The following is an 18,379-nucleotide window of genomic DNA, read 5'->3' on the forward strand; positions in this document are numbered from 1 at the left end:
AATAAATTTCATTCTTACAAAATGTATATGACCACTGGCTTCTGTTTGTTCACTAAATACTGTTAACTATTAATATATTAACTGGAAATCAGCATCTTCCCTAAAATAAGTTTGACATTTTTGCATATGTGGAAAAGATTTTTAGACTCTAGTTATAGAACTGTTGGCATTTGGGCTCTTGAAATTTAGCTAATAAGGAGAATGGCCTTTGATAGTATTTATAACATGTATTCCTTTTGCACCCTAATCTCCAAAGTATGGCAGACTTTGGTGGAAACGTCTTTGCAAAAAGTTCACTAGTTCAAAGGTGGGAAGGAAGGAAAGCAATTCCTTATGTGGAGCAAGCAACTGTTAATATTTATTATGCTTTATCTTTTTAGGTGTAGCTAACAACAATCAACATCTTGTGAATCTATGTAAGAATGGTGAGGCTAAAGATGATTTCTTTATTTAGTTGTCCTTATTCTATAGTAAACCATCACTCCACTCCAGATTCAAATTCTTCCACTTCTCAGAATCAAAGCTACAGATTAGCTTTTGAGTATAAATGCATGCATATATGCTTGAAAAATAAAATAGGGTATATATATTAAGCTTTTGAAGGGAATATTGTCACAGAATAAAATTTATTTTCTCTCAAAAACTTTTACAATTCAGCTTTTTGTAATATATATCTAACATGATCGATTACAAAGCACTGTATTACTTTTCTGTCATTGCATAACCAATCACCAACAGCAACATTCATTGTTTTAGCTAACAGTTTTATAAGTTTTGTCAAGTCAGACTTGGCAGGGTACTCTGTTCAGTTTTACAAGGCTATCGTCAAAATTTCTACAGGGCTACTTTCTCTTCTGCACGTTCTGGGGAATCATCCCCTTTCAAGTTCATGCAAGTTATTGTCTGAATTCAATTCTTTGGGCCATCGAACTGAGGTTCTGGTTTTCTTGTAGGCTGTGAGTTCAGGATCCTCCTCAGCATGTAGATGCCATCTGCACTGCTAGCCCACAAAGCCCCTCCATCTTCAAAGTCAGCACCAGAAAATTTATCTCGTGTCAAAACTCTCTAGCTTCGAATGGAATTTCTTTGTCGCTGACCTCCAGACCCAGATTTAAAGAGTTTGTGTGATTAAGTCAGACCCACCCAGATAATCTACTTTCTTAAAGTCAACCGTGCTATTAAAATAACCCAATTAGGAGAGTGAGGCCCCTTCATATTTACATTCCTGGGATTATGCAGTCTGCGAAAACCAAGTGATGATGGGAACCTTGCTGGACACCTTAGAATTCTGCCTACCTCAAGCAGCAATGAATTTTTTTCCAGCTAATAATCCTTGAAACCATGCTGGGAATGAGGGAGTAACTGAACATACATACACATTTGGAATCTCTTGATAATCCAGGATGGTACTAGCCTAGCTGAAAATTCCAAAGAACAGTTCATTTTCTTTAGGAAGGGCACAGGTTGCTGTTCATTGGCAAAAATATTAAGAGGTGATTTCCAAAAAAAGACAGAGGAATTATTTCAATAATTAACAAAGGGGGAGGTGACTGAAATCCATAAATCTGGAAATCCATAGTGAAGTTGGTTACTTTCAGAAACAATGTTTAATTGAAAATGGTACAAATCTCAAGACTACATTTTGGAAATATTCAGTTATCATTTTGTCAATTAATAAGCATTTACTGAGGAAAAGTTCCATGGCAGGTACCATCTTGGTACAGGGGATACAGGAATGAACATGTCAAGGTCACGTCCGGAAAGGGCTCATAGTCAAGGGAAAGAGACATTTACCTAAATGCAGATGCAGATAATGGCAATAGTTTGTCTGTGAGAAACAAGTGTGTGTGTGTGTGTGCGTGTGTATGTGTGTGACAAGGTCTCACTCTGTCACCCAGGCTGGAGTGCAGCGGTGGCACAATCTTAGCTCACTGCAGCCTTGACCTCTCGGACTCAAGCGATCTTCCCAACTTAGCCTCCAGTATAGCTGAAACTACAGGAAAGCATCACCACTCAAGGCTAATATTTTGTATTTTTCTTTTTGCAGAGATGGAGTTTTACCATGTTGCTCAGGCTAGTTTCGACCTCCTGGGCTGAAGCAATCCACCTGTGTTGGTCTCCCAAAGTGCTGAGATCACAGGCATAAGCCACTGGCCTGTGAGAATATATTATTCACAGGTATATTATATATATATATAATATACCTGTGAGGTATACACAGGTGCTGGGCGGGGCCCAGGTGGTCAGGATCAGGGTCAACCTATAGCTTAGAGTGGAAGAACATGGAGTTTGGAACCTGTGACTGAGGTCTCGATCCCAGCTATGCACTTGCAGCATTGGTGAAGTTATTTAACATCTAAGCCTGTTTCCTCATCTATGTGATGTGAGAATACTTACCTTGCAAGTGGTTGTGTAGACTAAAAAGGTAACACATAATTGGGAGCTGTTAGGTTCTACACTAGCACCACTACCACCCCATTTTCTGGCTACCAAATGTGTGATTTGGTTTGGGCATCATTGTGCAAAACCATTGCAGACGAGTCTGGAATTTACAAGATCCCCCAAGGTATGGCTGGCCATGTGAGGCCCTCTGGGAAACATTTTTCATATATTTTCATATTATATATCACTAATTATATAATTAATATACCATATAGCTCTATATGTATATGTGTATATATTTATACATGTGTGGGGGGGGATTGTGGGAGACACAGAGATAGGAGGTAAGTCCCTTCCCTCCTTTCCAGCTCTGCATGCTCACAAGTGAGATCGTGGCACCTTATAACCATCAGGTGAATGCTTGGGGACTCACAGAGATTGACTTAGGGTCATGGCACCATTGAGACACCTAAAGAAAAGAAGCCTGTCTACCTTCAGGCTTCATGTTAACTAAGGCTGAGACAATAAATGTCTCCACTGCTCAAGTCCATTTCAGTCCAATATTCTATGCTCTCCACTTATACCACATAAAATGAATTTAGCACGATGCTTTCAACTGTGATCCCCTGAATAACAACATGGTTGTTGTTCTACTACAGCCAGGTCTTACCTGGAGGAATCGCAAAGGTCAGAGCACCCCAAGAATCCATGCTATGATATCCTGTCTGCCTGCCCAGCCTCCTGAGATCCTTCTCTCCATCAGTGCCTTCCAGGAGTGGCTGAGGGTGCGCAAGGGCACAGTGCATGTAATCAGAACTGCCACTTGCTTCTCTGCAGCTTGCTGTTGTCACCATCTCTCTCCTTTAGTGGGAGCTGTGCTCTGCTGTCCTTGGGCTACAGTCCACATCCTCACTGCTGGACAACTGACAAGTAGAGCTAGCTCCCTCCCTGAATGGGATGCCCAGTGTCAGCTCTGCTAGAGAAGTCACCTCAGCAAAGCCCTGAGACTACCAGTGACCCAGCTGCAGAGGCCATCTGCAGGGATGGTCACCCTGACGCTGGGTCTGATTCCCCTGTCCCTTGCAGCCTCCATCTGCTTTGTTCAATGTGGCCCACATTGCCAGACTCCTCCACGTCCTCAAAGGGACCCATTCTTCCCGTCTTGCTCTGCCGTGGCTTCCTCATTGACAAAGTGGAGACGATGATGACACTTAACTGAAAGGGTTAACATGAGCATGAAATGAGGCAACATGTACAATTCTTCAAAGAGTGCTAGCCTGCAGGAAAAACTCAGGAACTGTTGTCCTCACTCTTTATAATTGTTATTATTGTCATAAATCATCATCATTCTCATCAGCGTAAGTGTTCTAAGAATTATGTCTCATTTAGAAGCAGTCCATAGATAGGTCTAACTGTTGGTCACAGTCTTCATGATTGTTGCTATTGTCATAAATTACCCTGATTGTCAATCGTAAATCTTTCCAGAGTCAAGTCCCCTTTAGGAGATGCTCATAAGAGGGGTCCAACTGTGATGCGAATTCCATTTCTCTACCATTATGTTACTGATGCCTATGGAAATCAAGGAATATGAATAGGCATCTATTTAGGTGCCCTTAAATTTTCATCAACACTTGGAGAAATCTCCACCCATTCTCTGACTGAAGGTTAAAATATCCTTGGGCAGAGCACTTACGGAAAGTCAGTGGAGTGTTAGCCCCAACCCTTCTCCAACACTTTGTGAAGTTACAACCACTGCCGAAGAAGAGAAACAGTCCAGCCTGCGCTGAGCAAGAAGACGTTCAGAAGGACATGAGCCCTGAGCTGGGTCACTGGATCCATAGGCAGAGGTAACCATGCTAAAGAGGGAAGACATTCTAGGAAGAAAGCATCATAGGCTCTGAGATGAGAAGTCATCATGCATTCAAAGAACTGCAGAAGGAAGGAAGGATCCTTCACAGATATGGTTCTGGTTTATGTATCCTGCAGATCTATCTCACACCACGTAGAGGATGGACTTGGGCTGAATACAGACAGAGGGATGAGTCTGAATGCTGTTACAGGGTTAACAGAGAGTATGACAAGGGCAGGGACTCAGGCAGGTCTCCAGGCAGGGGCCTCAACCTGGATGGGGACTGGATGGCTCATTAAGCTGCCAGATAACACCTCATTGACAGGCCTAGAACCTCAGGAATGGGCCTTGGGCTGGGCATGAGCCAGATCTTTGTACTGGCCAGAGGTTTGGGGTGGCTACTACCAAGAGGGATTTGATTATCATCTTAAATAAAGCAGGACTTGATCATGACCCTACATAAAAAAGCAACATGTGTATAACGTTCCTGCCTCAGCTCTGCATAGTTCTTGGGAATCACGGAGAAAATATGAAACCAAAATCTCTGCTTGTAGGAAAGATGAAGAATCTAACAGCTTTATGATCTGAAAATAGGTTTGGGGTGAAAAAGCCAAGACAGAAATGAGATAAGGTACAAGGTAAACTTTTAGCTGTAATAAAAAGCACCAATAACTGCTTTCCAGATGACTCAGAACCCTTAGACAATCACTAAATGGTCTGAATTCTGGAAACTATGATATGCATGTGGATGTTTAGGAAAGTCTGTGAAGAGATTAAGAGAACACAACGTTCCCATTTGCAGGGAGTTATAACCTAGAGAGGTGGATGCAGAGACTGATCTGCTGCAACAATAAAGATCTCCAGATTGTCTGTCCCCCAAACTCCTAGCACCCTCCTGTACTATTGGACGGACTGTTAGGAGGTTGACTTGTATTACAAATGCATACTAATACTTTTTTTAAAAAAGTTGAAATGTTGATGTGACTACCTGGAAAGGGATCTTTGGCCGGGTGCAGCACTTTTGGGGGGTCAAGGCAGGTGATCGCTTGAGGTCAGGAGTTCGAGACCAGCCTGGCCAACATGGTGAAACCCCGTCTCTACCAAAAATATTTTAAAAAATTAGCTGAGTGTGGTGGTGCGCGTCTGTAATCCCAGCTACTCGGGAGGCTGAGGCAGGAGAATCCCTTGAACCCAGGAAGGGGAGGTTGCGGTGAGCCAAGATCGTGCCACAGTTGCACTCCAGCCTGAGCAACAGAGCGAGACTCCATCTCAAAAAAAAAAAAAAAAAAAAGAGAGAGAGAGAGATCTTGGGAATCAGATGGCACAATTCCTACCATCATTAAAGTCAGAGTAAAACCCAAGTATATTTATTAGTCATTTCTACCTGTTATATAAAAATACGTCTGGTAATTGTGACTTGATTTTGTTTCATTTCCCCTAAGAACCTCTTTTACTCACTCCCTAGTGTCATTAAGAGGTATGAATCAACACCAAAATTAGCAGACTTTTAAAATAGCCCTCTTTAAAAAAAAAAATTGTTGATACTCTATTTTTGTTTAAATATCCCTTTTGATGTGCTAACTAGGGTAGTCTATCACCTTTAAGAAAACCTGAATTCCTAAAGCTGCATTTCTGAAGCCAAGTAAACAAGTAGGTTATGACAAACAAACAAACAGTGGAAGTTTTGCTATGCATCAGCTGTTCTCCAGAGAAGTACCAGTAAATTGCTTGTATTATACAAATGCAGATTCATACATTAGAGATTTTCAAAATATAAAATAATTAAGCTTGATGAAGGCTGATATTGTATATGGCAAAGGGAAATAATTAGGCAGTGTCACCTTCACTCAACACTATTATTTAGCACAGATTTAAGACAGATTTGTTGATGATATATCATAAGCTGTGAGCTAGACATACAAGACACAGTGTGCAGAATCAAAAGTCGTCATGGTATCATTTTTCTGTCTACCTTGGAATTAACTGACATATTTTATTCAAGACACTTTGGATGTAATAAATGAAACCTACTTGAGATGAATCAAATCAAATGAGGAAAGAGGACAGTTTTTAAGAAGGTATCAGGTAATTTCGTGAATGCAATATACATGAAACATACATTAGGCAGCCGGCCTAATGAAAACTATATTGCTTTCATTGACTTTCAGGGCCATTGGCTTCTCCGTTGGGAGGCTCACTGTTACCACAGAGTCCTCCACTAGCACACAAGCCACTATGGCCACCATCACCAAGCACTCATTATTTTATGTCACAGATTTTGGGTTGCTTATTTCACATCCTCCAGAGAAAGAGCCCTGATACTCACAGTCTGGTCAGGTCCATTTACGATCCAATCAGGAATTGGAAATTGATGCACAGGTTACTACATAGTTCCCTAGACCTGTTCCTATCAGGGGCTGGGGTTGGGTGAAACCACGTACAAGGTGTACAACATGGAAAAATGTCACGCAGAAAGATTAGGAACATGAATTGAAAAGGAAAACAGACCAATAGTGAAACAAGAGGCTTCAAAGCAAACTCGGTATCAGTTCAATGGTGCGTATGGACCTATAAAATCTGGCAGGCTTAGCTTTTCAGGAGATGTTCAGCTTTAACAGCAAGCTCTTCATATGTATAAAATTAGATGTAGTACAGGAAAAATACACTTAAAATTATTATTTTTCTCTCTCCCTAAATTCACCATCTTCAATTAGTCCAACTTATAAAACCAACTTCAAGTGAACACAGTTTACTTTTCGTTTTCATTATCCATCCTGCTTTGGTTGGTCTGGATGTTTAAGGCAAGTCTGCGATGAGTTTAAAACACCACGATGTACTTATTTGCAGCAACATATACATTTGGATGCAGAGGCAGATGCTTCCACATATCCTAGACAAGGTTTTATAACGGAAAATAATATTCCATCCATGTGGTTAACCCTGCTTAACAACAGAGAGTGCAGTGTTTTCTACTTAAAGAAAAAAAAAAAAACAACTAAGCAATGTTAAAAGTTTAATAGTATGTGACTCCAATACAAAATGCTCCAATTACAAAGTTATACTCTTACAAAGATAAAAGTATTTTGGAGCAATGAATACAAAGATATTTTTATTCTTTTGTGGCAGCAGGTGGCTAAGAGTCCAACAAACTCATGTTCCTGCTTCTGCAGAGTGGCTGCTGACCCCAGGACCCTGACCCGCTTCCATCGATGAGAGGTCATGTGACTGATATTCACTAAGGACTCTGAGTGCAGTGATGGAATTGACAATGCAATTCAGGATAGAGCCATAGGGGATGGCAAGGTCATCAAGTTAGAAAGAGGGCATTAGTCACTATATGGAGAAGTAGCAGCCTCAGTCCGCTACCTTAGAGAGAAACAAACTACCATTGTGCTAAGTTCACTGCAGTGTTGGAGTTTATTTGCCATAGCAGCTTTGATTTCCTCCCTAAAAATGCAGTAGAGTGCCAAACACACACCATCGAATGAGAGTGTTTTTGAGAAATGGAAGTTAAGCCTTATGTCTCTTTCACACACACATGCACACATACACTTACATTTTCATATATGAAAGCCTGGTTCTAAGGAGGATAATTTATTTTGTGGTCAAGTGGCTAAAACGTTATAGGTTTTAAAAACATATATTTCATTATCTCAAACTAATCACTAACTCAATAATCATTTATGTTTATGAATGAGTAAATATTTTTACACATGGGGAACTGCACACGTGGTTGATCTTCAAGGCACAGTTTTGTAACTTAGCATTATGTATTAGCAAAAACAAGACTGGTTCCACCAGAATGTTCTCACTTTTATTTCAGGAACCTGGAACTCTGGATCATTTAGAAAAAAAAAAAAAAAAAGACCCACACTGGGAGACTGTGACTTGGCATCTCCTGATTTCCAGCAAGCTGGCTGAATGCAAAGCCTTCCTTTGTGTAAAATTACGTATAATTTGCATTCAGGGCAGGCATTAATTTTGTTAAAAGAGTTTCAAGTACAAATCAGGACATTTTGGACACCTTTGGAACATCTTAAATCAGGTTAGTTACAATTTCTTTCCAACATTTGACTGAATGTTCCAATTCCACCACCGGGTTGGAAAGCAGAGAAACAGCACAATTACTTGCAGTGGCAACTCAAAGCACAGACAATGAACAGAGCCGCGCTGGTACCTGATGCTGCTCATGCTGCCGGTCTCGGATCCGAGCTTGCATCGCTCCAGCTGGCTGGCTACGATCTGCCGTTCAGCCTCCAGCTCTCGGGTCAGCCTTTCAAACTGTAATTCCTGAAAGAAACCCATGCACAAGATCAATTCAATCGTCTACATGACAGGTGAAATTCAGACCAAAATGATAGGACAGCTGAGGGGGAAAAATATGATTTTCCAAGATGTCAAATTTGAGAAATGTGCAATAAAACTAGGATTCGAAGGTTAGACGGGCTTGGGGCCCACTGGCCATGCAACTTTGAGTAAGTTAATTCATGTAAGTATCAGTTTCATCATTTGTAAAACAGACTTAAATACTTATTTAATAAGATGGAAATGAAGATTAAAGGAGACACTGTCATGAAAAATTATCCTGTGCTATCTTTGGCAGACGGTCAGCACCCGACAGATAGTGATACTCCTCACACCACAAGTAGAGCATTTAATTAGAAAAAAGTTCAGTTTTTAATTATCTTTTGGAGTATTGTGTTTATTCCCTACTTGGACAACTCTATAGTGTATACTGTTTTCTTCATATTACTTATATATTGTAGACTGAGGTAAATAATGCTTTATAACCCACACTCTTCATAACTTTGCATTCTAGCAGAATGACAATGACACCAACTCCATACAGCCTCATTACAAAGTACATAACCTTTGAGATATTTGATATATCGCCTTAAAAACAGACAATTGAACCAATGAAAAATGCTTCTACAAAACTGCCTCAAATCCACTGTCGAAAACTTTAATGAATGATTCAATCAGAACTTCAAAAATCTCAGCTGTTCCAACAACAGGGCTTTGGTACCATATTTTAGTACTTATGTTTTCTTTTTCCATACACTTAAGTTTTTTTAAAAAATAAGAATAACCAGAGCAAATCATGTATTTTAATAAGAAACGGCAAGAGAAGTTTTTACAATGTCACATTTAATACCTTTTAAAAAATACATTATCTAAACAGTTATGTTTTGGGGATAAGAAACAAGAAAAGAATGCTTTCTCATGCTGAAAAATAGCTTAGGAGTCAGTTTTGGAGAATTTAAACTCAGAAGGTTGCAGGAATATATCTTTCCAGAAAATAAGATTTTATTTACTTGCTATCCCAGAACACTCTTGCATAAGGTCTTTAAAAGGTAGAATCTGGTGTGTCCCCTATATGCATTAAAAACATCCTCGCTCTTTTCCATAGGTGCAGATTTTCTTTAATATTGACATTATTTTGAGAATCGAAGTAAAAGACACTTTGTAAATGAGAGCTTAACATTCCCCTTTAAGGCGCTGAAACTGAGGGAGCATTCTGTTATTTAACCTCAAACTTTTAATCTTACATATTCTGAAGGGCATCAAGTATTACAGGTAAGAAATTAGTAAGACCTCAGCTGAATGTATTTTATGCATCTAACTTCTTCTTCTCTCTTAAAGTTCTACTGCTTTTTTTTTCCTTCAGGAAATTCCTTTTCATAATATCCAACTTCTAGAAGATTTTTCACTTCTAGACTTCTTAACATATTGCATCTTAAATCTCTCTGTGTAACAGCAAACCCCCCCATACTTTTAAGTTGACAACACCTTTAAAAACATAATACTTGAAGACCAAACAGAACTCCTCACATGTCGATGGAAATTCATTCTTTGTAGCATCTAAAGTACTTTAATTTGCTGCCCACTTTCCTGTGTTACAGAAGTTGAACATGGTGAAACAGCGCAGTAGTTGGAGTCAGAATTCATAAACCAGGGGCTTCTGCTAGGACGGACGTTGCTCTTGGTCATCCCTGCTTCAGGCTGTGACTTCTCCATGGTTTTACCTCTTGTCTGTCTCACAGGAGGGGTGACAATGGGAGATGACTTTCTCGTTTGCAAGCTTCCTTCCCAGCACGCAGTCAGATTTTCCAAGACTCTTCATCTGTTCACGTAGATCTGTATTTGCATCTGGCTTTATTTTCCCTCCCTCTGAAAAAACAACCTTAGAGGTGTTCTTATGGTGCAGTTCTTTGGGTAAAGAAGTCTTCCAGCTTCACAGACCTTAAAAAGGTATGTATCTGGTTCTCATTTTGGAAGACAGTTTTGCTGTATCGTCCTCCTCTTTGCACTGTTTCTAACAACAACAACAAAATACAGTTACCCTTAAATTTATTTCTCTATATGTATATAGTGTTTGTTTGTTTGTTTGTTTGTTTATTTGTATTGAGATGGAGTCTCGCTCTGTCACTCAGGCTGCGGTGCAGTGGCGCGATCTCTGCTCAGTGTATCGTTTTTCTTTTCAATTTTTCTCTGCTTTTAAGATTTTCTCTTTACCAGAAGCACTGGGCAATTTGATGATTATGCTGCTTTGTGTAGCTTTCTTCATGTTTCTTATGCCTGGGTTATTGAGCTTGGATCTCTGGTTTTATACATTCCATCATATCTGAACATTTTAGGCCATTATTTCTTTATGAATTGTTTTTCTCTTCTCTATTATTTCCTTTTCTTCAATGACTCCAATTAAGTGCATTTTAGGCCACTTGGAATTGTCCCACAGTTCATGGATTCTCTTGCAATTAAATTTTTTTTCTTTTGTGTTTAATTTGGGTAGTTTCTATTGGTGCCTTCAAGTTAACTAAGCTTTACTTCTGCAATGCTTAACCAAGCATTTATCCCATCCAGTGTATTTTTATATCAGACACTGATGAATCAAACATCTCTAGAAATTTCATTTGGGTCTTTTTTGTATCATTCATGACTTTATTTAACTTTTTGCACATGTGGATTATACCGATATTAATTCCTCTTTTTGTTAATTCTAACGTCTGTGCTAGTTTCAGCTGATTGACTTTTTTCTCCTCAATCTGGGTCATATCTTCTGCTCCTCTGGACATGTAAGCATCTTTCAACACAGACATTTTCATTTTACCTTCTTGGGTTCTGGATAGGTTTGTATTCCTATAATTGTCTTCAGCTCTTTTATGAAGCACATTACATTATGTGAAAGCAATTTGATACTTCTGAGCCTTGCTTTTCAAATTTGTTAGGGGGAGCATGAAGTCTAGACAGGACATAGTCTAGGGCTAATCATCCTGCCCTACCATGGCAAGACACTTCTGAGACCCAACTCAATGCCCCAAGGACTATGGGGTCTCCCAGCTTGACTGGTTGGTGCTGGCAAACATTCCCACCTCTGTGTGAGTACCAGGCACAACTTCCTCACATCCTTTCAGATGGTTCTTTCCCTGGTCTCTGCTAGTTTCCTTACACACATGGGCTGCTAAGTTGTTTGCTGAATATGAGAAGGGGTAGCTTGCCTTTCTGATATTTGAACCCATGAGCTTCCTGGACTCTCAGCGCTGTCTTAACTACTCAGGCCCTGCTAGGCTTTGTCCTTTCTGCACTGCTGTGAGGAAACCCTCTCAAGGCAATCATTTTTCACCTTACCCCAAGTCAGGGGTCTATGGCTTACAGGGAAAACTGTTTGGGCCTTGCCACACCACTGAGGCTAGGATCTGTTAAGATGTAACCACCCTGAACTGGAATGGTATTCTCTTTGGAGCTGATAACTGAGCTTGTGAATGGGAACAAGAGGAGCTAGAATGGAATTTCTCTACCTTCAAATGACTGATTGATTTTTCAACTGAGGATTGATTTTTCTCCTTGGTATAGACATTCTTGTGGACCAAAGGCATCTAGAGAAGACACAGCATCTTCCAAAGAATGGATGAGATTCTATTGCACTGGAGGATACTTAAACTGTGGGGTGACTGGAAAGATGACATTATCCATCTCTAACACAGTTTGGGGTTTGAGGGAGGACAGACGTCTCAAGAATGAATAAGCTGCTGAGTTTCTTGGAAAATTTGAGATGGAACAGCATTCAAGAGAGGGATGTTGCTAATAAGGGCAGATGAGTACACAAGAAGTTCATTGGAAAATTAGAAGTATGTGAACATATTTAGTGAAACTTGTAATTCTGGTTATAAGTAAATATGTAGTATTAAATTAATTCAGTGAAGGTGAGACTGTCAAGAAAGAAGAAGAAATATCTCTAAAGATTATCTAGATTCGCAGAATAGAAGAAACAACAGAAGCCAAGATAAAGGACAACTGGTATGGCCTTCTCCTGGGTAATTCCGGTGGAGAAGTCGTGACGTAAACCAGGTTCTAAAAAAGGTAATACAGAGACTGCCCAGAGACATTAAGATTTCATGGGAATTTAGAGTACCTGGTGGTTTAGACAGGACATTCAATGGTAAAAGAAGTTGTAAGAAAAAGCAGAGCAGTGTTAGAAAGCCTAAATCTCCCCACTATGTGGAAATTAACTTATGTAAGAGATCATAAATATTCATAAAAGTATTGGAGATATGATGCAAAAGTTCATTAAAATGTACAAAGAACCAGATTTAAATGGTTTCATCCTAGAATAGCACATTATTGAGTCATATAATACATTAGGACTATAAGAAAAATTATCAAACATTTTATAACTTGTCCTAAGCAGCCTAAATTAATGATTTATTTGGTTTAATTATATGGAGTTTATGAAATGTTTTTAAGTAGATAAAAGCATGTAAAGTCTCTTGGGGGGACTTAGCTAACTTAGTATGAAAACTGAAATCAGAAAACTCATCATCATAGTTTCACTACTTTCTTAAATAAATGTTACTTAACTTTGTGGTATAGCATTAGTTGGGATGGTATGATCCAGATTTAAGGAAGTATAAAAATGTACAATTGTTAAGTCTTAATAATATTGAGGCTTCTTCATTTCTGTGGTCTAAATGCCTGTGTCTCCATCCGCTGCCCAAGATTCACATGTTGAAATGCTAACCCTCAAGATGAGGGTATTAGGAGTTACGGCCTTTGGGAGGCGATGAACCAGGAAGTGGGCCCTCACCAGACACCATATCTGCCTGCACCATGATCTTATGTTTCCCAGTCTCCAGAACTGTGAGAAATGTTTCAGCTGTTTATAAGCAGTGCAATTTATGGTATTTGGTTATAGCAACCTAAACAGACTAAGACAAGATGCACATGCTATTTTTTCCACAGTTTCATTTCCATTCACATACAACATTTTATTTTCCCTAATTTAAGAACTTGGAGTTTTTTGTTCCTTTGCTCAGTTGTCTATGGACTTATCAAATCCCAAACTCCTCCAATTTGTATAAAACTTCTCCCCACACAAACATATGAAATAACATGTCTGTATCAACTACTGAAGAAATCTCTCCTGGAGTTTTTGGAGCTGCTCCAATCAGGCCTGGCTGCCTTCTTTGCACAGCTGTCTTCTGGGATCTCTCTCCCTCTTCAGGCAGGAGATTTCCTTCATCCCTCTCTTCTGTGGATTCCTGTCTCCTCTAGGAGTTGTCTTCTTCATTTTCCTACTTTATTTCCTTTCCTGGTAGAAAATGTCTTTCAAGATACACAGAGATAGAATGAATGGGAGGCATTATGTTTCGACACTTTGCAAATCTTTACATGTTTTTATTCTACTCTCACACTTAGTGAATAATAGGACTTGGTAAAGAAATAGAGAATTCCAGGTTGGAAATCGATTTCCTTCAGGGTTTTGAGACAGTGATTTTTTGCTTCATTATCTCCTACTCTCCAATGTTGCTGTTGAGAAGTGTGAAAATTTTCAGAGTTTTTTGTTTTTTTTAATGAAATCTGCTTTTACTTTCTCCCAGAAAACATGTTGTATATGGTGACATGTCTTGATATATCTCTATTTTTAGACATTTTTGCTGCACATTTAGTGATCTATTTATTTAGGGATCTTTCAACCCAAAACCTATTGTTTATTCTAAGCAATTCTTTTCAAAATTTTTAACGCTTTTTCTTCTCCTTTTTAACACTTTTCTTGTTACTCTTGTTTTTTTCTTCAACTCTCATTATTCAGATGCTAAAATCTAGTCCTCAAGGTTTCTTCCGTTAGTCTTCTTCTCTTGTATTATTCTGTTTCTTTATCTTCTATTTTACTTTCTGAAAAGTTTTATCAATTTGATCATGTAAATCTTTAATGAATAATTCATTGCTATTATTGTGCTTTTAGTTTCTCAGAGCTAGTTTTTATTCTCTGAATATTTCTTTTAATTTGCATCTGGTATTTATTTATTCTATGGATGTAAAATCATCTCTCTTCTTTCTCCACAATATTAATGTGGTCATGTTTGTTTTCTTCTCTCTGCATAGTTCCTAGTTTGTGGCTTTTCTGTTTGTTTTAAATATGTATTTTTGAAGGTATCTCAACTTCCCTCGCAGTCTGCTCCTATGTGGCTGTTGGGGTGAAAGAGCTGACACTTGTATGAGCACCTGCATGAGCAAAGCTTGTTAGCTGTGCCTTCCAGGAGAACCCCTGTGTGCAGAACATCATGCAGCATCCCCTGAAAAGGCTCTTCCTAGCTCCAGCTTTGAGTGTAAACATTTGCCTGCTCTAAAAGCTGAACAAGGTTGAGGAGAAGGGTGGGTCTCAAAATTTAGCAAGTAAAACTGTATTCAATACCTCACTTTTAATACTTTTTCTTGTGGTCCCTAAGACAATTAATTTCACCCCTTCCAGAGAATAAGCTTCCAGTTTTTGGCATGGTAGGGTAGGGGATTTGGAGGTCTAGCTGATATCTAAATGAGTGTTCAGCCAATCTCTGGGGCTTACCACTATACTTCGTGCCCCATGCATCCACACCCCACACCTTTGAGAGATTTTCCTGTGTAAATTGGTCTACGATTTAACTTGTCCTCCTGCTTAGAACTGCATTCCCTTGGGTGTAAGAAATTTCCCACTTTGTCCATCTACCTTATTTCATCCATTCTAAGTCACACATTTTTCACACTTTAGTATCTCTGGGTTTACCAGCTCATGAATTGGGATGACTTGCATTTGATAGTGTGTGACTCTTTATTGGAAGTACTGTTGCTTTCTTCACAGTGCTTTAAGTAACTCTAAAAATTGATGGCCTCTCAAACTTGATGAAATATGGTTCTTTATTTACCCACTCTCTAGGTTTAGGGGGTTATAACCCTTTCTAAAAGTCTTACTGCCATTTTGGCAAGGAAGCAGGGGTTAACAAAAGGGTTCAATGCATCTTCTTCATTTGGCATTCAGATCATCTTCTAAAATAACTCCGCAAGCTAAGGGCAAAGAAGGACAGGTCAGCGTAGGAGTGAATCTAAAATGCCCCAGGTCTTTGTGCCATCTGCTGAACCCCTGAGCTGGAATATTCTAGTGGCATAGGTTGGTCCCTCTGCTCTCCTTCCAAGCATAACCATATCCCACACCAAGATGCTGGTCATGTTCCTGTTTAGAAAGATTTAAAGAATGTCTGAAGTCCCATACTTCAAGTTTCAGTCAACTTTCCTGCTGTGTCCTCTATTTCTGAAATTTGGGTTCATACCTAGTTCTATTTTGAGCAAATCCCTGGGTCAATAATACAGAGAGAAGTCCTTGTCTAGGCCTGGGCCTGTACAGAAGCGTTTTGTTGACTACTCAGCCTTCTTGGGGAGGATGCTGTGCCTCTCCACACCTCTTCCTGCTGGTGGCTCCACTGGATGGTAGGCTCGGCCTGTCTGATGACATCCTCCTGATAGATCCCTCTGCTCCACTTCGACTTCTTCCCTCCTCCTTTCCTACGACTGACCACTAGCTAATATATCCACTGGCTCCTGCCAGAGTCTCAGCAAATTATCTATTTCCCCCAGTGGCCCGCTATAGCCCCCATACTTCATTCACTATCCCCATGTCTGGCCTATCCTGTCTGTAGATGAGACGTGGTTCTCAGATGCACAAATGCCACCACCGTCGAGTTAGCTGCATGCAAAATAAGAGAATGAAACAGCAATTCCGTATTTCTTCTGCAGCTAAGATTAAATGGTTTTATGGAGTCTGACTTAGTGACAGTGTTTGCAATAATAGAGCAAAATAGAACAATAGAGACTATTCAAGTGTTCTGAAGTATTTAATTAGAAAGCAGATTATGGTCATTATCATTGTCTAACCTTTTTCCTTAGATGTTCTACCTGGGAGAGGATCGGGGTACAGAACTGTGGTTTCTCTGTCCTACTTTGCCACTCTGTAGGTGAGTTCTTGCCGCCTGGTGTCTCTCCTCTCTGCACTGACCAACAATTAATACCATTGAGTATGTCTGGGTGATCTTTTTTCTTATATCACTTTTAATTCCCATTTCACATGAATGAGTTGACTCTACAGCCACGCCTCTTGGCAATGTTAATTTTACCCCACTGAGACATGTTGCCAAGCCAAGTCTGAAAGGAAAGTGGCACAAATGACAGGGTAATAATGGGAAGCCTACAGCAGAGTGTTCAACAAATCTGGACAGAACAAGCCACGATGTCAAGATGGAATGGAACAAATCAATGTCAACTGTAAAGCCGTGTAGACCTCATTGATGAGTCAGAAACTATGGCAAAGTGCTGTCTATGAAAGTTTACAAAACTGACAGACTAATGTTTTAAACAATGACAGTGTCGTCCTGGGTTACCCAGCAAGGCAGCAGATGACAGGAATCAGGACTTGGAAACGGAATCATAAGCACCTTTCCAGAACACATTCAATAAAATAAAAATATAACGAAACACCCCTTTCTCTCCGACTCCTTCACTCTGCAGTGTTCCATCTGCTTTTGCTCTGCCATTTTCTCTTGCCAAATGCCTTGTTAGCCAAATACAGTATGTTAATACAGTTTATTTAATTCTAGATGACAAGACTCCATGAAATTAACAAAGGCTACATTTCTTGGTATTTTAAGATGACGAACAATTCCATTATGTTTAAAAATTTAGTAGCAATATTATATGGGTGACTCTAAAGTCTATCACAGTAATCTCTAGAACTGTTTAAAAATGCCTGGTTCATTTCCCCAGAACTGAAGACATAAATGTGTAGGCAACAGAGCCCAGCATGTGCATTCTGAAAATGTCCTACTAGTGATTATCATGCCCATATCTGCTTGGGAATGACTATTTTACTTATGATAATAGCACATAATGGCAATTAATACTTTAAATATTTACTTATCATGTACCTTATTCTGCTAAGTGCTTTACAAGTATTAACTTATTTATTCCAACTTTGACTCAATAAGGTAGGCATTTGATTGTCGGAGACATCTCAGACTCAAAGATGTTAAATAGCTTCCCAAAGATTAGCTAGAACTGTAACAAGAAGTCTAACCCACACTAACAGTTCAGAAATCCATTGCTTCCAAACTCTAGGAATCTTTATTTCCACTGTTTTAATGAAGGCTATATAATCAGGAACAATACAGCCAAAATAATAGCATAAATTTCTCTAATGAGGAAGAACTATAGCTCATCATTATACACTCTCTTTTATTTTAGTTTTCCTCACCTGCCTGGAAATAAAATATTAGAATTATTATGTCCAACCATAGAAAGAATTATACTTATTGTACTGTTCAAGTTCACACTACAACTGAAATAATTCCTTCGAATAATGGCCCTTAACTTTTAAGAGGGACACTGCCAAACTCAGATATACCAAACAAGGGCAATGAAGACAGAGAAGGAGTGTGCACCAACATCTTCGCCTATACTGATACCATAGTAGAGAAAGCAGCCTTTCCATATTTAAAGAGTGAAAGAAGAAGTACCAGAACCCTAGGCTCAGCCAAAATCAATGACTTGCATTTCCTCAAATGGACTCTGCAAGTGTTCAATCTGGATTTATTCACTCATTGCTCTAAATATCCATTTCCTCTTCTCTATCCTTTCCTTATTCCTCAAGTCTAGCAAAATGTCTTTGCCTTTCAATTTTACAGTGGTGAATCACATTACTTCATTTAATTGTCATCTGTTCTATATATATGTACATTTCTGACCTCACCCTCAATCTCAGCACCTGAGAAGAATTGTCCACCAGACTCATAGCACCAAAAACGCTTTCTTGAATTCTGTTAGTTACATTCCTGTCTCCTCTCCTGG

The 18,379-nt window shown here is 39.3% G+C and overlaps 1 protein-coding gene across 4 annotated transcripts in view; it reads right to left on the reverse strand.

Annotated features, from left to right (window-relative positions):
• The window catches only part of CTNND2 (catenin delta 2), a 933,204-nt gene that overhangs the window by 587,746 nt on the left and 327,079 nt on the right, over window positions 1–18,379 (reverse strand). For all 4 annotated transcript variants that reach the window (XM_028849344.2, XM_028849341.2, XM_078004620.1 and 1 more), the window contains one exon: window positions 8,409–8,521. In XM_028849344.2, the coding sequence (XP_028705177.2) occupies window positions 8,409–8,521 (113 nt within the window). The remainder of the gene's footprint in view (window positions 1–8,408; window positions 8,522–18,379) is intronic.

This window comes from Macaca mulatta, chromosome 6 (genome assembly GCF_049350105.2).
Source record: "Macaca mulatta isolate MMU2019108-1 chromosome 6, T2T-MMU8v2.0, whole genome shotgun sequence".
In the NCBI taxonomy this organism is placed as follows: Eukaryota; Metazoa; Chordata; class Mammalia; order Primates; family Cercopithecidae; genus Macaca; species Macaca mulatta.